At 45.4% G+C, this 24,289-nt stretch overlaps 1 protein-coding gene across 6 annotated transcripts in view; it reads left to right on the top strand.

Annotated features, from left to right (window-relative positions):
• Positions 1-24,289, top strand: part of LOC119165345 (multidrug resistance-associated protein 1) — a 120,749-nt gene that overhangs the window by 19,074 nt on the left and 77,386 nt on the right. For 4 of the 6 annotated variants that reach the window (XM_075871564.1, XM_075871562.1, XM_075871561.1 and 1 more), the window contains 4 exons: positions 9,918-10,097; positions 13,217-13,342; positions 19,871-20,008; positions 21,574-21,714. In XM_075871564.1, the coding sequence (XP_075727679.1) occupies positions 9,918-10,097; positions 13,217-13,342; positions 19,871-20,008; positions 21,574-21,714 (585 nt within the window). The remainder of the gene's footprint in view (positions 1-9,917; positions 10,098-13,216; positions 13,343-19,870; positions 20,009-21,573; positions 21,715-24,289) is intronic. The other 2 variants (XM_037417523.2, XM_075871565.1) reach the window with 2 other exon arrangements.

Below are 24,289 nucleotides of genomic sequence, written 5' to 3'. Positions count from 1 at the left end.
ACTAACCCTACCACTTCGAGAAGCCTCTTGACATGGACTTCACTAACGTCTCTACCAACCACAGTTCCCGCATGTTGCCGATACTTGTGCCTCCGACCGCAATCAGAGGGACGTTCTTGTGGCCTTCGCTGCGGCTCAAGTCGGCAAGCTTGTTCCTCCCTTTGCCCAGCAAAGAGAAAAGTGTGTGTGTTATGTGTGTGTGTGTGTGTGTGCGTGTGTGTGTGTGTGAGCTTAAGTACGAGTGCATGTGTGTATGCGCGAGAATGTGTGTGTGTGTGTGTGTGTGTGTGTGTGCACGCGCGCGCGTGTGTGTGTCTGAGTGTGCACGCGTGTGTATGTGTGTGTGTGAAGGAACACTTGTGCAGAAAGAGATTTGCGTAGAAAAAAAAGTCGAAAGGGAAACATGTGCAGGATAACGCAGAGAGCAGTGCCTTGCTCTTAGAGGCCAGGAACTGTCACACGAGGAGAAAGTGTTTATCGGAGACAAATCTTTGCAGAAGAATTGTACGAAGCAGCAAAAGTTGTGATATGACTCACGACGAGAAAATAGAACGCTAGTATATTCACCCTGCAATATCGCAAGAGAGCATCCACTTCTCGAAGGTTCAGGGGTTAAAAGGCGGCACAAGTGTAACCTCTTCGACCAGCGAGATAAGCCAAATGCGCATACAGTAGCGGTTGAAAAATTGGACAAGAGGTTGATGCAACTTTAGCATTATATGATTATTATTTCCACTTCGAAAACAAACTGCTTTCGAAAGTTGATAATTAACACCATATCACAGAAGCCACAGTAACCCTCCCAGCCTTGACACAAGCTTCCAGCTTTCACTCTACAATGCAGGCCACAATAGTGCGTTGTAGCTTGAGTAAACGTCTTTTTGTGTCGCGGCAATAAAGCTTTGTACCAAAGTAACGCACTGAGAGAAACAGGTTACATTCCCAATTATAACCAGTTAGTTAGCATCTGTAACGTGTACTATCCACATGCAGATTGTCACATTTTTATTTGTCTCGCTTGACGATGTCGCTGCACCGCACTTTTAAGTATCGACATATCATTCTCACGTGTACAGTGATTGCAGGTGCTTCATACGAGTCTCATGTGCGTTATCAGTGCCGGAGGCCGCGGGCGAACAACTGTCGCCGCTCGTTTTTATCGCTTTCCTCGGAAGAATTCCCCTGCCTTGACCCACAGTTTTGCTGTGACCGAGTTTGCACAGTGTACGCAAGGCCAGTTTGTATCCGCCGCGAAAGCTGGAACCAGAAGCGGCGGAAAACCACTGGCATCAACACGCGACGCATCTTCGTAGCGTGACTGTTCATAATATGGACGAAGGAAAAAAAAAGAAACGAGGGGACGTTACGGCATATGATTAAAGCCCAGCGTGACGGCACTACACGTTATCAAACCATTAGAGCGTGCTGTAGGCCTTAGTACTCTCAGTGGGATTCCCTTTTTGAGCCTCCTGCGTGAGCCGGCCGGGCTGTGCCGAACGAGCACGCTTCGTTTAAAACCTTTTACTTGCCAATGTTCCAAAATTGGAACATACTAAACCTAATTTTTTTATTTCCTCTCCAATATATTCATATTAAAATTTTATGTTTACGCATACTCATTGATGCTTGTGAAAAACGTAGCACTTTTAATTTCTATTATGAACCTATGGAGAATCATTAGATAAATTTTTAAAAACAGGCATATTTTGCGCTCCTTGACCACCAGATGTTTGTTGCATTATTCCGCAGGAAAAAGTAATGTCGCAGTGAGCAAAGCAGAACTAAAATATCGGCAAATAGTTCGAGATTACACGGCAATACAATAAAAAAATAACAAAGACAATCTAGTTTTCAGCTTGAGAGCTTTGTGCGGATGTTCCTTTTTTGGAACATTGGCGTTTCACAGTGTCGAACGCAGCGTAGACGCACACGAGCGTTTTGCCTCGTTCTTTTTCTTTTTTTGCCTTGTCGATGGCGCCCGCTGTACGGCGCTTGGCAGACACTTGAACATAAGCTTTCCTGGGCGTCATTTTGAGCTTGCCAGACACGTGGAAAGAGCAGCACTGAACTACAGTGCCTAGCTGCATCAATCCCTGTGAATGTAAGTAGAAAACTACCTTGCGGCTGGTTTTATTTTTGTAGTACTGTGCTTTACACCGCAATAACTTTCGTTGTGGGTCATGGCACAACGCTTCCTCAATTTAGACGCAGCAATTGACCCTTTGTTCAGCTTTCCTGATGACGAACGCGAAGGTGCGTCTGTAAGCCAATTGCCGCCTGTTGGAGATGGCAATATAACTGACGAGGAGCACGTGAACGAAAACGACTTTTCTATAGTTGTTCCCGATGATGTTTGTGGGCACGTTGAAGTTATGCAGTGCTGCGATGAAGACGTTGATTTGCCTTCTGCATGTTCGAGTCCTGAGCCACGACGAAAGAAACCAGCGGGGCGGCAATTCGCTGCTGGAAAAAGGACGCAAAGCTTCAACGAACGCTCGGAAAACAAATGCTCCGAAGCGTTCCCATACACCAGTATGGGGTGAACATGCCACGTTTGACAAAACACTTCCAGCGAGAGTCCTCCGTTGTTGCTAGAGGCATTTCCTGATCTTGCAAACATGAGCCCATTTATGCTGTTCAGCAAATTTATACCCCTGTCACACGGGCACTTAAAAGTCTTTTAAGTAAGCAGTCTTTTTCCGAAAAGGAGTTCCTGACAGCAGACACACGGCACAGAGCGAACTCCTTTTCAGAAGCGGTCTTTTTCGTAAACGGCGTTCGACGATCTCTTTTACGGCTCCGAATGAGTAGCCTCGAAACTAGTTGGCGCCAGCAATTTTCAAGTGGTGGGAAAAAAAGAGCGTTATTTTTCTTTCACCAAAACTCGTTGTAAAAACAAAATTCATATCCTGCAGAAGGTGTAATGAACTCTTTTAATGGTTATTTATTTTTCTACTCTCGTAAGCAGCTACAACGCGTCGGCAATATCACGTGGTGACGCTCGGTCTTGCGCTGCTTTATCCTCTCCTTGGCGGCTTTTGCAGCGTCTGCGGCGCTTTCCAGAGCGAGAAGGCAGGCCGTGAGGCTTGCGATCCTCGCTTTTTCTCCCGTACGGTCGCCCATAACGTGTCGAGAGCAGTCGAGAGCAGGAAAAAAACAAATACGGTAAATAAAAGTACAGTGGTGCCAGACGGACTTGTGCACGTCGCTAGTTATGGGAATGCTTCCTTATTTAGTGCAAAAACATTCACATTGGTGTTTCTTCATCTCTTATTCTTAAATTTATTTGAAGAAACTAGCAGTGCAACAAGTCTTTAATTTGTACATCGTGATAAATCGTTTAATTTTCATTGCTTTTCTTTTAACTGCTAGCGCCACGCTTTCGCTAGCGTCTTCTAACGAAAACACTAAAAGGAGATTGTTGCTGCCGTGTGTCTGCGCCGCAAACACCTCTTTGTTAAAAGTCTTTCAACTTCGTAAAAGACCACTTACTTAAAAGACTTTTTGCACGCCCGTGTGACACATGTATTATTTCTCCAAAGTATCTTGGTTCACTGGCTGAACTAACTGCAAGATACGCACTCCAAAAGGGGGAGGAGGGGGCGTCACAGGAGTGGACATAGGTCAGTTTTTCGGCCTCTTACTTTTCAGCGGGTACCACTCCGTTCCGTCTGAGGACTCGTATTAGAGCACTGCAGAAGATCTTTGTGTGCCTATAGTCGCGACAGTGATGGCCCGCAATAGGTTCCGGCTGCTGAAAAGGTTCTTTCATGTTGTTGACAACACTCAGTTGAAAGCAGGCGAAAAAATGGGCAAACTTCAGCCGTTTTACGATGAAATCTCCAAATGTTTACGCCAGTTTGGAGTGTTCAATGAAAGCCTCAGCATCGACGAGTCAATGGTGCCCTATTATGACCACCACTCGTGCAAAATGTTTATTTGCGGTAAACCAATTTGATTTGGGTACAAAATATGGATGATGTGCTCTTCGAATGGGTACCCCTATGCGATGGAAATATATTTTGGGAGGAACGAGAAGGACGACAAGACACCTCTCGGGATCAGGGTTGTTAGCAATATGGTATCGGTCCTGGAAGCGCCTGAACATCACGAAGTCGACTTTGACAACTTTTTCACTTCGCACGGCCTCTTGACGAAACTGGCTGACCAGGGGATTCGAGCGACAGGGACTGTGCGAGATACAACAACCGGTGGTTGTCCACTGAAGAGCTTGAAAAACATCGAAAAGGAAGAAATAGGATTTTTCCACCAGAAGTGTGACGGGGCAGTCTGCGCATGCAGGTGGAATGACAATGCAGTCGTCACAGTTTCTTCTAACAACCTCAGCCACGAGCCTGTTGGAAGTGCGAAACACTCCTCACGACGCTCAAACAAATAGATGGACATTCCTCAACCATAATTGATCAGAAAATACAATAAGGGCAGGGGCGGAGTAGATGTGATGGACCGCCTCCTCGGAAGCTATGAACCGAGACTGAGGAGCAAGAAATGGTGGTGGAACCTTTCCAGAAATGGTTTGAACATGCCTGTCGTCGCAGGATGGCTCCTCCACTGCGAGCTTCACAAAAGTAGTGATGCCGCCATGACGCACATCGCCTTTCGGCGGGACATCACCATGTCCTTGCTGCAGCTCAAACAGAAACTCACTGTAAGACCTAGACCCCGGGTTCATCTGAAACATGAGGACAGAAAAACTGATGGCCACTACATCATCTCAACGACTCAGGGAAGGTGCGCGGAATGCAAGAAGAATACAACGAATCAGTGCCAGCAGTGCAAAAAGCGGCTGCACAAGAAAGGCTTTGTCGCTTACCACGGTTTGTGATTTGCTCACTGTAGAACAGCCACTAGTATGAAAGAAGAAATTTTCATAAAGTGTTGTTATAAATATTTATAATTTTCAGAGACATCATATGACGCTAAATATTATTCTTCAGTTATCCTGAATAAGGAAACCCGGCTGAAAAGTCAATAAAGGTTGTTCCAGAGAAAATGTGTGTTTTGCATATGGGAAATGCCAATGTTCCAAAAATGGAACATGCGAAAAAACATGCTTAGTCATTGTGAATGGGGCTGTATTTTTGATCATAGGTAATTTAGAAGGCCAATGCAAATTATCAACATAAATTTTAGTTTTTTTTTTCCTATTGCTTCATAGTGCGGCATTTAAAAGGTTAAAAGCTACCAGGCGCCAGACTACGATGTTTCGGCAAAGCTCATTGTACGCATGATGTGGACGCAAAAGGTCACGTTTTGGCTGACATTGCTGGCTTCAAAACGTGGTTGCTTGCAAAGGATGGCTGCGTGACCAAATGCCAGTTTCTTCCTTTTTCGTTTCTCAATGGCTCATAGCCTGCAGGTGAGGTCGTGGATGCAGAATATGATTCCAACACGGCGGCTTTCATGAGGTCACGGAAGCCTAATCACATGGGGATAGAACCTGCTTCAGTGATAATGACGTTTCTGAAACGTTATTGGGCGTCTGCGCATGAGCAATGATGATCCAGCGTGCGATGTACTGGCAACTTTAACGCGACATCACAAAGTTCGCGTCAGACGATGTGCTCTAGTGCGCCTCTTTCTGTGACGCTAGTGCAAAACCTCTATACGTGAGGCGGGGACAACTAGTGCCCAGATGTTTTGTTCTTTTTTCTTTCTCTTTTAGAAAGAAGAGGTGTCGAAATCCGGGAACCTTGGGGACAAATACCAAAAATAACTCGGCGGAGTTTTTCTTCGCATATTTCTAGTTTTAAACATGACAAACTATAGCAGTTTTCTCAAACTAACAAAATTTACGGTTTACCTTGCATATAGCTATATACCTGACTGCTTCATTCTAATTTTTTTTTGTGGTCGAACGCCAAGAAAAAAAAAGGGGGGGGGGGTGTTGTATGCAGGTAGTTCGATAATGTGGGCTTTCGGGTCCACGAAGCCATCGAATTTCTTATAAGTCTACTAGAGGCAACTCTTGCGCGAGGGTCTATGACAGCTGCAGCGCATGACGCTTCAGCCAGCGTGGGACTGATGGGTAGTACATGGAGGTGTCTAATATTATATTCACTCGTTCGGCTGCGTTTGGCTCCGTGTGACACAGACAGTATCGCGCTATACCATCACTATGTCTGTGTACCGTACTATAGCTCACGTTCTTTACAGTACTCTGTTCCTTCACTTAACCGGGTGCATTACCAGTCACCAAAGGCGAGGGGCACGCCGGTCGCACGTCCAAGAAAGCAGTCTGCCGTCACAGAAGCGGTTGTCTACACATTCTGCGAGCTATATAGATCAGCTTCTACGAAGTTTGACGACCCTAAACAGCACATTAACAAATAAATAACCCGCGGAATATACGCAGAAAACCAAGTGGGTGATGCCTCAATGACCCGACAATGCACCAAACTGAACACTAGCCCACATCTGCTGCGTTTTCTTATCGCAGCTTTTTTCCCGCATTCCACACCACACATTGCATGGTGTAACACTGTGGTGAAATAAACTTCAAACTTCAACATAACAGATTGCCTGTATACGCTGTCTTTTTATGGCAATCGACCAACTTATGAGACAATCAACAATTTAGCTAAAAGTAAAATAAACCGTGAAGTGAATTTCTAGTTTGCTTTGGCAAGAGTAACCTTAACGTATTCGAGAAAAAAAAACACGGCACATCTACGAAGTGAATGATGATGAGTGGGACATTAAGGTGTGAACTTAAATCCCCTGTCACATTGGCGACTCACGCACGTAATTGAGTGACAAATCGGCGTACAGTTGTATGCAAGATTTAGAGGTCATAAATTGTATGTTGTGTTAAGTTGTGAATTTCGTTTTGTTTCCATTTTTACTGCTTTGTGGTGCCGAATCCAGCTTGAAGTTAGCAAAGACGAGGTACGTTTGTGCATGTTTCCCTGGCGGTTGGTTGTTTCCAGTCACACGAAACGCGTCGTAGTATATCGAGACGTCGAGTACTGCACAAGCCAGTCGTTGTTCGTGATTGTCATCGTCATCAACTTCATCGTCACTATCGTCACTATCATCGCCATCACGACTACGGCGCATGGCAACGCCACTGATGAAGAAACATGCACCTTAAAGAGCTTCGCCCTTAAAAGGTCAAGTTTTGGCTTTCATTATTGGTCCCCCGGTCCTCAGTTGTCCGCGCTTCATTCGGGTGGAGTGCGTTGATGTCTGTGGCCACAGCCTTCTGATCACCGTTCATTCCGAGTTTCGCAACCGATATAATTAGACCTTGGCAGTGCGCATATGCATGCTTGTCAGCGGTGATGATTGGACTGCGCACTCTTTACCATCGCGAATGCTGGCCGTTGTTGGTGTTTCATTCGACGCCGATAGTACGGTTTATTTAGCGCACTCTTGCGACGTGTGCTCTCACTGATCACCCGCGATAAGCAGTTGCGATGAAGTGTCGGCGTGTTTGATTGAGGACTACTTATCTCCAAGGTGCGCGCCGTTTATGAGGGTCATAGTAGGGCACTTAATCACTGAGTGGATGGGCGACGCACCTCTGAAGTCGATGCCGTCGCCCATGAGCACGCTGCTTATGCGATGCTGTTTGCGACACGTTTGAGTGTTCGGCCTGCAACACTCGGGGTACGTTACGCCACATAACCCTTTCGGCGCATCAATGAACTCATTGCTGCAATGTTTGAAATCATAGTTAACGCTACGAAAGAAATTCACGAAGACGGAGACAAACCCTGACAATGGGGGTCTAATTTAATTGAACCTATGTGCACAGCTGCTAGCCGGCCTAGTTGGAAGAAATTCGTCTTTTATCTCCCTATAGTGCTTAACGAACAGCGACAAACGGAAGAGCAAACGCGAACAAGCTCAAAGGCTTGTCCTTTCGTTCTTCATTGTTACGCACAATAGTAGCTAAAAATTAACATCGATCTGTGTTTCTTCATTGCTCGCTTGTTAAACAGTGCACGAGCGATTCGGCATCCTGTCTGTAATGGAATGCGGACGCTGTCGCCAAAATAAGGAGCTGGTTCATGCTCACCAGCTCAAAGTCTCAATATCTGATGCATGGTGTAATGCTTACAGAAGTGTGGTAACTTGGGATGGTCGGTAATGGTTCATCTATAGTGCAAAGGCGAGAAAAAGAATGAAAACACAAAAGGTGAGAAGAAAGTTCACGCTGTAACAGCGTTTGTTTGTGCTTTCTTCTATTTTAACACAGTGTTTTATGCCGGGGTCCACCATGACTGACGTATTTCCGTCACGGAAATGACGTCAAAAATACGCTCGATCGGAGGACAAAAACTTGGCAGATTCAGCATACAGTGGGAATTTCCCTTTAAAATCAGCTCAACGATACGAAAGGGACCTAAATTGTGCTGTACATGACTTCAGTGTCGTGATTATCATGTTCGGACATTTTATTTACCTTCGTCGTCTATTCACGTCACGTGATACCAAATATATGGTATATGTGGAAGCGAAACGGTCGCGAGCGTTCTATAAGCGTAACATGTAGTAATGTTTTACATGACACGCATGTCATGATTATCATGTTTGGACGAGCCGTTTACCTTCGCCGTTTATTCACGTCACGTGATACCGAATTTGGCGTTTGTTGAGCTTGCAAAACAGCCGCGAGCACGCTATGAGCGTAGCATTTAGCCATGTTTTACATGACACGCATGTCATGATGATCATGCTTGGATGTCCTCCATTCACGCCATGTAATACCAAATTTGATATATGTGACGCTAGAGAAACGGCCACGATCTCATCGTTAGAGTGGTATGTTGTTATGTTCTTGCATGGCACACATGTCATGATTATGATGTTTGCCATAGTCATATACCTTCGTCACCCATCGACGTCACGTAACACCAAATTTGGTATATATGAAGCTAGCGAAACTACTGCGAGCGCACTAAGAGCGTAGCATGTAGTCATGTTTTACATGACACACATGTCGTGATTATCATGTTTGGACGTGCCATTTACCTTCGGCGTCCGTTCATGTGACGTAATACCAAATTTGATTTATGCGAAGCTAGCGAAACGGCCTCGAGCGCATCTGAGCGCGGCATGTCCTGACATTCTTACATGATACGCATCTCATGATTATCATGTTTTCACCAGTCATATGTACCTTCTTCATCCATTCACGTCACGTAATACCAAAGTTGGTGTGTGGGAAGCTAGCAAAATGACCGTGAGTGTGCCATGAGTGTAACGGGTAATCATGACATGACACGCATGTCATGATTTCCACGTTAGAGTCTGTCACTTATGTTTGCCATGCGGTCATGTCATACCATACCAGTTACGATATGTAATGTTGAATAAAACCAAGGCAAGAGCAGCAGGAACATGAAATGTAGATCATGACATACATGCCATTGTTTTCATGCCATGAGTTGTGACTTATGCTCGTTACACCATGATGATTCCATACTAATATTGATATCGATACCATTATCGAAATGGCCAAGAAAGCTAAATGTTGCAGGCGGCAAGATAGATAAATAGATAGATAGATCCACTATAAGTCGCCGAAGTTCGCTAAGAAATGCTTCGCACTTAAGAAAAAAGGAACCCAAGCAGGTATGGTGCGAGGCGCCGTTGTGGAGACACTGTTATTGTTATAAAGGTGGCAATGTTGTATCTGTCGAAAATGCTGTGTGTCTCGGAAGAGCTGAATAGGCGATAATTAAATCTACCACAACGTGTTCATGTATGTCTGGTTTCCGCTGACGCAGCTAACCCTAAGCCAAATGTTTGATGACAACCACTGTCTTGTAGCAAAGCACGACAGCCTATAAAGATGAATGAGTGAAAAATGATATAAAGGTTGAACGTGTAGGAAATTTTCGTGCCTCAGTACGCTTTTCAAAGTGTACGGGACATCTTGACCGCAGGACACCGACCTCTCGTGGAACCGCAGAACGAACCCCGACTTGACAACATGCTTCCAAGACACCGTCATGCTGTGGGTACCGTGCAGTCTACTGTGGCTCTCCGCACCATTCGAGTTTATTGCCATGGCGAAGAGCACGAACAGGAGGAGACCATGGACTCTACTGAACATTACGAAACTGGTGAGTTCCACGAGGGGACAGGCCGGACAGGGTTTGGCGCACTCAACGTAGCGGTCAAGTTGTGCTTCGAACTTTAACAACGTGTTAATAACAAGGACACAACGGAACACTAATCGCAGGGCAGTGTCTGGGATGTGTCCTTGTTCTCTTCTTTTAGTCACGCTTTTCCATTCACACTTCTAATTACGAGCCAAACTAGTCACAATTAATTTGCTGCTAATGTTATTTCAGCTGGACCAGTTTTTGTGATGGTGGTAGGTGCGGTACTCACTGATTCGAACGCGGCATGTATTTTTTTAAATATAGTGACTAGTACTCCAAGCTGCTCCAGATAACTTCGTCATGTCGCGACAAATTGGGTCTCTGAAGATAATGTTATCTTCACAGACCCGGTTGTACGTACACTTGTCTAACCCTGCCACTTTGTGCGGGGTCGGGGTCCTGGTCAAGCCCTTGAAGAGGCTTTTTAACCCCGGCCCTCAGCATCCCAAATAATGGAATGTTGGAATAAATAAATGTTTCAAAGTTTCATGTCAGCTCTCATCAACGCGTACCAGTTAAGGTTATGCCAATATGACCTGCCCTAAAGGTGGTGGAAACCAATGTATGTGCATACTTAGCCTTAAATTGTCCCGCTTCTGTCCACGAACATTGTACGTCGACTCAGGCCCGTAGCCGCGGGATGAAACCTAAAAACCGGGGTCCCTCCTCATTTAAAATTTAAATGAAGGAGAGGGTTACCAAGGAAAGATCCTCAAAATGTATGTTCTTCAAAGCATTCAACAAATCCCCGCCCCCCAACCCCTGCAAAAAAAATTCTGGCTTCGAGCTTGCGTCGACTGCTAATACTTTGATTTTATTTCACGTACCTATAATATATAGTTTGACCTAAACAAAATTGAATTCAGCTGGGTGGTCCATCCGAACTTCATCGTGGTCACTTGCGCAGAATGTTGAATAGTATTATATACAATGCAACAGTTTTCAAACGATTGTTTTACTTTAACCAAGTGTCTTAAATAAGCGTTTTCCGTGTTTTACTTGCAAAAACAATGAAATTAGTTTGCAACATGTGTACCCGAAGATATCTTGCATATCTCTTTAACTGGTACGTCGCCTTTTCTATATTGGACAAACGAGCCACTGTATGAATAAATGGCTGTGTGAGCACTGTCTCCCTTTGCATAAATGTCACATTCCCAATTATATGCCGCCTGTGGCTTGGAGTGGCCTTCACGAACGCATACTCTTATCTCATTGGGGTGGCCAGCTCTCCTACATGCACTTACTGCAGTTGCGAAGAAACCATCGCGCACCTTCTGTGTGAGTGCACCCATTTCAACGCGCAAAGACAAGAACTCACTGCAGCTCTGGATAGACTAGATGATCGGCCTTTGTCGGAACAAATAATTCTGGGTCATTGGCCGAGCCCATCCTCAGCCCAGAAGGCTTTGAAAGCTTTGCTGCGCTTTTTGCGGACAACTCGCCTCAGAGACAGACTTTAGAGTCTTATACTCTTTGATGTTGCTTTTCCTCTGTCGCATTTTTTTTTGTAATTTTTCTCTTCGCAACATTTCTTTTTAACATCTTTCATTCCCCCCACCCCTTTCCCCAACACAGGGTAGCCAGCCGGTCTAAGAACTGGCTAACCTCCCTGTCTTTCCGCTTAAACTTTCTTCCTTTCTTCCTTCCCAATTTTTAGAAATCCTTAACTGGGTGAATTTGTGCAACAGCTGTTTCAAAGAGAGTGTCGTCGACGAGAGGGTTGTCCTGAAGAAGACAAATCCACATGTTGAAACTAGCTGCTACAATGTTACACATTCCGCGATATCTGATCAGGCAAAACATCTATGTAGAAGGTTTATTGAGCTCCGGCGTGGTGGTCTAGCGGCTAAGGTACTCGGTTGCTAACCTGAAGGTAGCGGGATTGAATCCAGGCTGGGGCTGCTGCATTTCTTATGGAGGCGAAAATGCTGTAAATCCGTGTGCTCAGATTTGGGTGCACGTCCAAGAGCTCTTGGTGGTCGAACCCTCCACTAGGCATCTCTCATAATCATATGGTGATATTGAGACGTAAAACCCAAGATGATATACAAAGTAAGGCTGGCAGCTAACTCTTCTGAATCCGATCTCACACAACGCTACGAAAAACTGGTGTAAGAGAATCCAGCCCAACCGGGACACTTTCCGCGCAGTCTTCTTGCTAGAGAGCACCACACCTAGGAGGGTATCCGAGCCGCCTGCTAGTTCTGGCTTCGCAGCGATCCCAAAGGTGTCCAGAAGCGGCAACAACACTGCAAATTCTTAAGTGCCAGTGGCTCTCCGCGCCAAAGCATTTTTGGACACACACGACTTTCTGATAGCTTAGGAAGAGCTTGAGTTGCTTAGAAAAAGGTGGTCACCTCTACGATGCTTTGTTCATCAAGGTTCACCGAAAAATGAGCCCAGTGCCTGGGATCCGTCTTTGGGGACGTTTTTCACGTTTTGTGGCGCCTTTTCGCTTTCCTATCACACTTGTAGTAGCCTGCCTAGCACCACTGCCACATCGAGTCAACACAGCACGTGGGACACATCATTTCACTTTGCTGTGTCGTGCCGTATAATCGCATTGTGTGGGATGTGCTTTTCCTTTGCCATGGTACGCCTTCTTTCCTGGCTTGGCAAAGAGGAGGTGTTTGAACTTCCCATTTTGGGGCAGATATGCAAACTACTGCTTCATTCGACCACCTTGGACTCTATTGTTTTCCTCGGCAGGGAATCTTGGGAAGACCCAGGTTTTAAAACGCGAGCGCGAGACTTAGCCCTGAGACTTGGATGGCTCCGGTCTATAGATGAATTCCTCCAGTTGTAGCAGTACACAAGCGTAACCACCACCAATGTAGGTGACATAGAAGCGACAGTGAGGCTTTAGTGAAACTCTGCTGTGTAATCCATAGCTTGTGGTCACCAATTCCCCCAGTTGCAGCAGTACACATGCGTAACCACCACCGGTGAAGGTGACACAGATGCGACAGTGAAGCTTTGGTGAAGACCTTGCTGTGTAATCTATAGCTTGTGGTCACTGTAGGAAACGAAACGATTTCATTACTGATGCTTTTGTGTTTTTTCTCTCCATACAGTTTTTCTCCCTGGTGCTGATCGCCATTTCACTCGGCGAGCTTATCAACTGCTTTGTGAGGCTCGGGCGAGGCTTTTCTCTTCACCCAGTCGACTACGCAGCGCCATCAATACGCCTCGTCACCTTCGTAAGTGGGCCTTACTCACACTTGGCTGCCTGTGTTAGCTGCAGGATGAGAAAAATGGCGAGATTACGAGGGCCAAAAACGAGACATGCGAGCGTGCTGTTTTCATCAACCACTTGCTAATTTCATTCTATACTACACGACATATGTCGTGTAGTATAGTACTGTGCTACGGAAGCTAGCGAAATTTTATACAGCATGTGCATTCACACCAAGAAGTAAGTCACTGATTCTGCCACTCGTAATACGATTTTTTTTTCGCACTTACGCTGAGCACTGAATGAAGATGTCTCGTGCCTTCGAAATAAAAAAATCTTACTACCAGTAGCATTATTAGGGGTTCTTAATTAGACTTACTAACTGGTTTATAAAGATTGGGGTGAAACAGCGCAGACAACGGGAGCGCACAGGACTCTGAGGATGTCGGGAGGGCCGTCGCGTAACATATTGTCCCACAGCTCCTCATTACTTAAAGGAAAATTGATAAGGAAGTGAAGATGTTTGCAGCGCGCTGAGTCATGACATGGAAGCTCGTGGACCCTTGATTACGGAGCGTTTTAAAGTAATATGGTATTGGCATGAAAAAGCCCAGGTATTACTAGAGGCACAGGATGTATGGGCGCCGTTTGCAGTCATAATGTGTCCATATTAAATTCTGAAGATGTCGAAGGATTTTCACGTATATTATAATAATGCTTATAGTGGATAGTCAGTAGTAGCAGTGATAACATACACTTGTTGCATGCATATTCTAGCAGAATAATGCTCTTATTAACGTGGATATTGGTTAGAAGAATTTCGTATAAAGGTAAATGGGTTTTATGTCTCAAAACCATAGTTTGAACACGACAGTGGTGGAGTAGTGAAGGGCTATGGCAATTTCGACCATCTGGTGTTTTTTAACGGGCACCGACATTGCACCGCACACACGCCTCTACTGTTTCACCTCTGTCGAAATGTGACCGCCGCCGCCGGGATTAAACCCACAACCTTCGGGTTATATAGTAGCCAAGCACCATAACCGTTGTTCCACCAAGGCAGACGTTGCGGTCAGTCCAGTGTATGGTCTGTCTTGTTCGTCGTGTTTAAAGGGCCCCTAGACCACACCGAGCTCAAAAGCGCTACAGTAGTTTATTCCTTGCCTCCTCGACTCTTCGTACAAGTCGTACTTCTTCCTGGCCACTTATTTCTTCTAAAAAACACGTGGAATGTCAGCACAAAGCGTTGAGCCAGTAAGGATTTCGCGCCTTTCGACTGCATTCCGCTACCTCTGTTTGCGCAGTCGCAAACGAAGTGAAGTCAGTTTATTGTGCAAGCTAGTCATGAAGTACAAGGCAGAACACGCAGGGGACTTTATGGTGAAGCAGAGTATGGAATAAGTCGGAACAGATATATCTATCGACCAATAGAGAGCTTATTTCATTCAGTCGTTACGTGAACAAGCTGGTGACGTCACAAATTGTGCCGCGAGGACGGGAAGCGAATAAAAGTGCATGGGAACAGAATAAAACCCTCTTTCTTTAATGATGGAAGTGTTTCATGCCAGGGTCCAGCATGTCTCTGCTGACGGATTTCTTATCACGAATACGAGCTTATAAAATAGATGCAAACAGGTCTACGACCTCTTGCTCTGCAGCGCACGGTGCGAAACAACTCGGTCACGAAGCGTAAGTTGACCAACTTGCCAACGGCGAGCCATTTATATGCATCAAATACCATTGCGGGTCCTCAAATATCCGTAATTTCAGCCTATGTTCTTCATCAGTAATGACACGGTGCGAAGGCCGTGTGTCGTGATGGTCGTCGCGCTCTAAGGGTTGTCGCCCCACACGTTGCGATGCACGCGCGCCTCCACAGGGCGTTGCCTGTGCGCTCAGGCTTATCTCGTGCTTTCATTGACCCCTTGTGCGTCCATTAAAAGTTTGCTGTGAAGTCCCAAGTGACCCCGGATATCCCCTAGGCATGCGACGGGACGTACATTTAGGATATTCTGGACATTCATGAAATGTCCACGAATGTACACTGTACGTTCGATGAACGTACATCACATGTACAAAGGTAACAAATTTGTACTCGCTCGACGTCTCTTCAGGACAGCCAACATAGACACTGACAGGCCCTTCAAAGGATATATATATAAAATGTTTGTGTGTGTATAGCTAGTGCCATCGTTTCTAGACTAGGTAAGTTGCAAAACTCTCCGCGACAGACTACTCGGCACCCGGCGCCGGGACAGCTTCCGGTTTGGTGGCACTGGCGGCGCAACAAGCTTCCGCTAGCAGACGAAAACGCGTAGTCGTCATGGCAAGACGCCGTGGCGGCCGTTCTGAAAGAGCTTTGCCAACAGTATATTATCGAGATTTGTTGTGCTGCCGCAGAAACCTAATATTGCGTAATATTTAGCGATGTAAGGCAAAAATAGTATGTGGCTTTCTGAACAGCCCACAATAAACAATGCTTGATATATACAGCATAACATACACGAGTATTTCGTTTAGTTGCTAGTTGGTGTACATTCGCAATAGATTTTTACACACAAAAAACCCAATTACAATATATTGCATCGTCTCTTGTGGCTGTGTTTTTCGTGCTTGAAAATAAATTACAACTATATGGCACAATCCCGTGGCTTTTGTCTGGTTATGTAAACAGCTTTTTTTTTCATGTCAGTCACATTCTTTAGAAACTTAGACAGTCGAAAAGCTACGCGTGCGGCCATTTTCTTGAGCATGTCTTCCTTCTGCTTCTTCTTGAATTCCTCTAATGATAGCTGTTAACACAGCTTCAGCCAAAGCTTCGAGCAGAGACCGCACTTTGGGGTATCGGTGAGCCCTTCGTAGTCATTATTCACGAGTCTACCTGCTGACGCACTGGGACAACATGAACACACTTTCATCTTTTCTATGTCCCCCAGAAGTTCGGCCGATTGGGTGATGGTATCTGCATTGCTTCCTCCGTTTTTCAGAGTGTGTTGAATTCTCTCCATATTATATATTATATTAAATTGAGGAGGACGCAGCGAGCAATGGAAAGAAAAATGGTAGGTGTAACCTTAAGAGACAAGAAGAGAGCAGAGTGGATTAGAGAACAAACGGGGGTTAAGCATATAGCTGAAATCAAGAAGAAGAAATGGACATGGTCCGGGCATGTAGCGTGTAGACAGGATAACCGCTGGTCGTTAAGGGTAAATAACTAAATTTCCAGAGAAGGCAAGCGGGTTAGGGAGAGACAGAAGGTTAGGTGGGCAGATGAGATTAAGAAGTTTGCGGGTATAAATTGACAGCAGCAAGCACAGGACCGGGTTAACTGGCGGAACATGGAAGAGGCCTTTGTCCTGCAGTGGACGTAGTCAGGCTGATGATGATGATGATGATCTGCATTGCCCGGCGACTTGGCCAAGCGATGGTGACGGCTGCTAATGTTGACTGTCATGTCTTCTGCGACGACAACACATTTCTCCACAAATGGCGCTTTTTTAGCACTAGAAACACCACAAGACGGCTTGTCTTGCCATTTTCAACAACTTTCCACCAGCAAGCAGCAGGCGAACAAACGTTTTCTGTGTCTCCAAGCAAAATGACGCCACTAGTTGGCGGCATGTCGGGATTTATTTCACCGTCTTTGAACTCAGTGCTCGGAAATAGTCTATTCTTTTTCGCCGATGATATTCTGGAAAATACCCCACTCCTATCGGGAAGCTTTCGCGTCATTGTCACGGGCCCCGCGACAAAGGTCAGCGGGCAAATTCGGGAATTTGTGGAACGTATCCTCCAACGAGCTCCCACTTTGCTCTGGCGATTTGTACCTTCTTACCATATGACGTGAGTGAAAGTCTTCAAGATGTCCTTCTCGTGAAAGTGCATATCGCACACACGTCAGGTGCCAGGCAGTTTCTTATCAGCACGAGGAATAGCGTGGTCCCATACCTCTCGCTGCTCAGGTACACGTGGGTACAAAAGAAATGTTGTGGTGTCTCTCATTTCCTGTAGCTACTCTACAGCCGAGAACGCAACATCTGGGCATGATGAAAACACGCAACACATACAAAGCAGAACAGGGCACGCTTAAGAACAAAACTGTTCACGCAGGAAGAAGCCTCCACGGATATCGACGCACTGCAACATGCACAGGCGATGGAGGTTACGGGAATGACACGAGCGAGCATGCAGTGAGTGAATCCGGATGCGACAGCAGCGCCACATTTGTCGCTGGCAGCGGCGGCGCCGCGCAACACCGCTAAGTTTTGCAACTTACCTAGTTCTAGAAACGTTGAGCTAGTGCATATTCAAGAAAACTCTTTATGAGTCCCGTCTTTTTTCCGCAGGAGCTTTTTTGCTGCCAATCGATTCTAAAAATTGGAGTCCAAGCAGGATTAAAAAACAAGCAAACCTTTATTAACAACATATATCAAGGCTAAGAAGCACATAACTCACAGTCCACAGCTGCCATTGTGAAAGGGTGTACGTAGTATTACACGATTTCCGTGTTAAATGCCCTTCTGCCTTCAAGTGCGATGACTTCTGAGGTGGCAGCAATTGGTTCTTTACGGGTTTATTAAATTAAGTCGTTAGCAACGAACCCAACTCGCACATGTTCATGGCAGTGCTATTCTAGTAACCACAATACTTACATACAGACAAGCACAGAAGAAAAACTAATGGGTGTAGCACATGCTTCTGAAGAAGGTGTACAGGCACGGTCCATGTGCTCATCTAAATCGGTCAAGAGCAAGGAATATGCGGAGGCGGAAATGTCGTTGGCCCGTGTGCTCAGATTTGGGTGCACGTTAAAGAACTCCAGGTGGCCGAAATTTCCGGAGTCCTCCACTACGGCGTCTTTCATAATCATATGGTGGTTTTGGGACGTTAAACCCCACAAATCAATCAATCAGCAAGGAATATGCGAGCAAATGAAGAGCTGGAAACATGCCACGTATTATCAGGGCTTATACAAATGATGGACAATTGTTAACGCGTTCTAAGAACAGATGAATGTCCAATATAACATGTAAAAAACAGATATGTAACACGAGGCCTTACCTGTACCGTGCGAGTGTGCGGTGATGTTGCTGCTTGCCGTGGTAATCTCTGCCGAAAACAGTGGTGGGCTTGTGCTGTGTTTGGGTGTTTTTTGTTGAAAAGTTATCCTTTGTAACTTCGCATGCCACTGTTGATGTCCACCTGGCCACACTTGAAAAAAAAAAAAACCTGCCTTCTGCCGCCCGGATTTTGATTGAGCGATTCTGGAAAAGAAAGAAGGCACCTAATTTCTGTCTGCCTCTTAGGCGACATAGCGCAGGAGACCGGCTCAGCGTACATAGTTGCGATGCGACACAAACACCCTCCTTTTCTGTGTTCCTTCCCTGAGTGCGCGCCGCTGCTCAAGCAGGTTTTGGGACAATAGGCACAATGGCGCACGTTTTCTCCCAACACATCCAGAGGCGCACGGCTAGCATGACGCGTACGTTCGAGGAATCTGAGCAATTGCGGTGCACTGCTTGTTGAGAAGTGTGGAGGCTGGTGTGTGGAAGTTTGGCTACAGAATCACTGCTATGACGCACTCAATCTGCGCTTTCATTAGTTCACATGCAATAACAACTCTAAATTCATTATTTCGTATGACATAGGATGCACATATTGAATGAGCCAGATTGTTTTGCCTCGGGAAGCAAAAATATTTGACATCCTGGGATTAAATGTGTGTGCGAAAACTTGAATGAATTTTATAGTACCTTTTTAATGAAATTTTACTAGATTGTTAACCGAGATTCTGCATATCACTATATCTTTTCACTACACTCTAATTTTACAATAATTCATGAGCAAATGCACATATCCTTGGCATGTCCTTATATGGACAGCCAGCCAACCTTTAAAACTTAATGTCCGGCCGCACATCCAGTTCGGACATCCAGAGAACAGCCACACGGGGCATAGATTTTCACAGTATGTTCACTGGCTACCCGTGTTGGATATCCATACGGCTAGACATTCATATTCAGAATGGCCAGCCAGCGGATATCCGTGGTTACTTGGGAGTGGTTGAAGAGAGCATAAAGGCCATTTCACACGCTACCATAGCCACGTTTATGGAAGGAACGAGCTGCTCACACACGAGAAAAGAAAGAATTGTGATGGTTCACACTCATTCTGTGCGTACTTGTGCGTTTGTTTTATTCATCTTTTTTATATTTTCACAGCAATGAAGTTTTAAACGCCGACCTGTGACAGGTAGTCCATGCTTGTCTTCTGTGTTTATTTCATGTTTGCTTTGTGCTTGAGGTGCCCACTGCAAGTTTTGAGCTCCTTGCCGTCCTTCGCGTGACATTACAATTTGTTGCTGTAACATCCATTACTTCGCCCTTGTGACAAAACCATTCATAAAAACGCTCAAGTTCCTCTAGAAATTTATATTTCACTCCCATGTTACACTGATTCCTAGACAGAGGGATCAGCTAGACTTTTTTGCGCTTTCAGAGGCAGTTTGGGGGCCCTTTACAGTGTATCGTACACGTGTACTATTACTTTCCAGGGTCTTACAGTTTCCTTGATCATCGGAGGTCGACGCGCCGGCTTCTACACTTCTGCTCCACTGTGCCTGTTCTGGCTGTTGATGTCCGTGGGCGCCATTGTTCGCTACAGATCGATCATGATAAAAGTATTTGATGAGGTATGGTATTAGTGTTTCGGCATTTGTTTTTCTTTTACCACAAATCGCAGCTACTAAGTGAAATGCAGATATCCCATAGTCCTTCCCATCACTACAGATGCAGTCTCACAAACATATCTTCAATGTAGTGATACAAACATCGGTGCAGAGTTCCCATTCTTTCCCAATAAATCATGTCCGAACCAGACAAGCTACGCAATGAATGAAACTATGAAAATAAAGCAATGACGGGCTATTTACCACAACCTACCTTTGCTCCACAGCGTTCTGGGTGTAATGTTCGGAAGTAAAGAGAGCTCAGAAGAGTACACCAGGGCTTTTTGGCTACCTGCATTGTAAAAAGAAAACCTGCATGTATATAACTGCACATGACGCAATGATGGGGGCAGGTCTCTCCGAGTGAAGCTGTGGGGCTGGCTCGGCATTCCCGTTCAATTATTCAGTCCGCCCCCTCCCCCCTGTTCAAACAAAGATATCGTGCAGAACAAGTGTACTGACTTAACGTTTTTCTAGGAGTCATATATTTCCACATATATAACTCTCCTTAAAGAGACACATTGACTCTCTCTTGGAGATCCGTAGGTCTTACAACTCTGTGAAGAGAGTAGGATGATTTCGAAACAGTGGTAACGTACCTTTTTCATCAACATCATCAGCATTATAATCATCATCACCGAAACCACCACAACCACCACCATCCGGAATTCACCTTCTGCAGGGCAAATGCCTCTTCTATGTTCCACCAAACAACTCGTTCATGCGCTTGCTGATGCCATGTTATACTCTCATATTTCTTAGTCTCATTTTTCTGCCTAACTTTGCTTTTTTCTCGTGCATTTACTGCCTCTTGAAATAGTCTACTAGTCCTAAGGACCAGCACTTATCTTGCCTTGGCACTGCACACTCCTCTCCATGCTTTTGGTATCATTGTCTTCATCTAACCTGTGCTTAACACCCGTTCTTTGACCCACTTTGCTCTGTTATTGCCTGTTGAGGTTGCAACAGCCATTTTCCTTTCCATTTCTCCCTGCATTGTCCTCAATTTAAGTTTAACCCTCCTTGTAAGCTTCCAGGTTTCTGTAGCAGTAAGCCGCGACTGTTATGCATCTTCTTGAGGCAAAGTGTTGAACTGCCCTTCATGATTTAAAAATGTTTCTTAAATGTGCTCCTCTCCATCCTAACTCTTTGTTACTTCAGTCTGATAGTTACATTGCATGATTACTACCTATCCTAACTAGAAGTTTTTCTTTATTGATGTATTCTTTACCTATATCTATAGGAGTTAGTTATATTCTGCCCATTTTTCTTTCACCTTATTGATACTGTGGATATAGTATATTGTCGACTAGCTTTTGCGAAGTCGTGCTTGGTGTTTTAATTGATTGAACTCTTTGAAGGGGGTTATTAATGTATCAAGCCATAACTCTAGGGAAAAGCCACACGACACTTGTATAGTGTGATTAGGTTTACGCGGCAGCGCTTCATGTCCAGAATATTATGACGATTCGGCTTAAACATCCAGTCTACTCCGCACTGCGTTCCTGTTCTCGTTTTTTTGTACAAAGCAGGATCATCTAGGCGGCGAGCACAAGATGCAGAATCTCGAGTTTGACTTTATTGTGACGGTCATCTACTTTCCTGTCGTGACTTGCCAATTTCTGATCAGCTGCTTCGCCGACCTGTCTCCCAGGCTTAAGCAGAAAGTGGTGAGTGGTACACTTAAGCCAATTTTCCTTCCCTACACCCGTGTTAATGCAGGTCGCGGGATCAAATCCCGGCTGTGGCGGCTGCATTTCCGATGATGGCGGAAATGTTGTAGGCCCGTGTACTCAGACTTGGGTGCACGTTAAAGGACCCCAGAACCCCAGGTGGTCGAAATTTCCGGAACCTTTCACTATGGCATATCTCATAATCATATGGCGGTTTTGGGACGTTAAACCCCAAAAATCAATCAATGAAATCAACACTCATAATAATAGACAGCTCTAGTTTTTTCCTGAACCTAATAAAGAAACGTCAAGGACGTGACCCAAATTGACGAAAAAAAAGAAGGTGACAAGATAGCATGTCAACTTTCAACTAAGGTTACGAAAAAAACGGCAGAATATTCCCGGAGTGAACGATGAAGAGTGGGGTGAAGCGTCTGCCTGTCTGACCATGCTTTCGTCAGTCGGTCCTTTCGTGATTCCATCCGTCTGTCCATTCGTGCTTTTGTTCGTCCATGCTTCCGTTCGTTTGTCCATCCGTGCTTCCGTCTCTCCATACATCCATCCGACCATGCTTTCATCTACCTTTCCATCTGTCCATCCGTGCTTCCGTTTGTGCATGCTTTCGTCTATCTGTCTGTCCTTGCATCTGTTCGTTCGTGTGTTCGTCCTTCCGTGCTTCCAGCCGTCCGTCTGTCCATCTATGCTTACGTCCGTCCGGCTCTGTCTGTCTGTCCGCCCCGCCACGGTGGTCTAGCGGCTAAGGTACTCGGCTGCTGACCGGCAGGTCGCGGGATCAAATCCCGGCTGTGGCGGCTGCATTTCCGATGGAGGCGGAAATGTTGTAGGCCCGCGTGCTCAGATTTGAGTGCACGTTAAAGAACCCCAGGTGGTCGAAATTTCCGGAGCCCCCCACTACGGAGTCTCTCATAATCATATGGTGGTTTTGGGACGTTAAACCCCACATATCAATCAATCAATCAATCTGTCTGTCTGTCCGTCTGTCTGTCCATCTGTTGGTCCGTCCGTCCACCGGCCTGTTTCTGTCTGTCCATGCGCCCGCCAACTATAAGACATCGTGAACTATACGAAAACCACTAACCCCATCTAGTGATATTTTCAAGGACATATACACGCCCCGTTGTGGTGGTCTAGTGGCTAAGGTACTCGACTGCTGACCCGCAGGTCGTGGGATTGAATCCCGGATGTGGCGGCTGCATTTTCGATGGAGGCGAAAATGCTGTAGGCCTGTGTGCTCAGATTCGTGTGCATGTTAAAGAACCCCAGGTGGTAGAAATCTCCGGAGCCCTCCACTATGGCATCTCTCATAATCATATGGTGGTTTCGGGACGCTAAAGCCCACATATCAAGGACATATACACACAACACCATCTATTGACCTATTCATGAACTAGAGGTGCCCTCCACTTCGGCGTCTCTCATAACCATATGGTTGTTTTGGGACGTTAAAGCCCACATATCAAGGACATATACACACAACGCCATCTATTGACCTATTCATAAACTAGAAGTGGCTACATAGTATTACTACTGCTGCTACAGAGGGAGCGATCGCAGCCTGAGAAGCTTTGGCCCTAAAAAAAAAAAAAAGACGCTTTTTATACGCATGCAGACATGTGCTCAGTAACAGTGGGGCAAGATGCGGGAGAACAATTTACAGCCTAAAAATTAGGAAAAAAAACTGTAAAAAATGAGTTTTGTATCTACGCAAGGTGACAGACGTGTCACTTATATGCACATCTCGTTTAACATTCATAAAATACACCTCAAAAGTTCACGTGCCACAGTCTTCTTGCTTCTTCCAAGCATGCGAATATTTGTAAGGTTCGGCCCGGTTAGTTGCAAGTTGACGCCGCCCTATCCTGTTGTCTTCCTTTTTTTTTCTCTATGTGGGTCACGTCTTTAACATTTCTTCGAAATAAACCAACTAGCACAACAACACGTTCTAGTAAACTTGATGCATTGGGAGGAAATTAAGCGCGGAATGAACGCTCGCAAAGCCAAGATACACTATACCTTTAAGTACACTTGCAGAGGTAACGGCACTAAAATTTCAAGCTGGCGTTCTTTTTTTTGTTGTCGAATGAAAGGCTAATCCTTCAAGGGGCTGCAAAATGCACTGGTAAGTGTGAGTGTGCCATCAGAAATTATTTGCGATATGTTTTGAAAAAGTAGTCTCTGCTTCTACTCTAGCCTAATATTCTGGCTCAACATGTGCTCGAGCAGGATCATCGCAAGCTTATAACCATAGCCGGCCCACTCGTCTTCACTCCGCCAGTCATCCTCGCGATGAGTAGCGTGTCCCATTCGTTCGTAGTGGCTGACAGCGAGACAGAGACAGACGATAGACAAAATAAAGGGGCACAATACACAAACTACAGAAGAATGGCTAGTTGGGCAAGTTGGTACTGATCCATTTTGTACTGCGCTTATGTCTTCTTTTTTCTGCTTTGTGTTTCCATTCGTTTTTTGTGCAGTACACTATGGTGCACAAACTAGACCAGTGTTACATCTTTCTCACACTAGTTGGTGCTTTTCCGATGCACCTCTTTTT

This window comes from Rhipicephalus microplus, chromosome 8 (genome assembly GCF_043290135.1).
Source record: "Rhipicephalus microplus isolate Deutch F79 chromosome 8, USDA_Rmic, whole genome shotgun sequence".
Taxonomy (NCBI): Eukaryota; Metazoa; Arthropoda; class Arachnida; order Ixodida; family Ixodidae; genus Rhipicephalus; species Rhipicephalus microplus.
The sequence above is the reverse complement of the archived record's forward strand: the minus strand, read 5'-3'. Positions and strand labels throughout refer to the sequence as shown.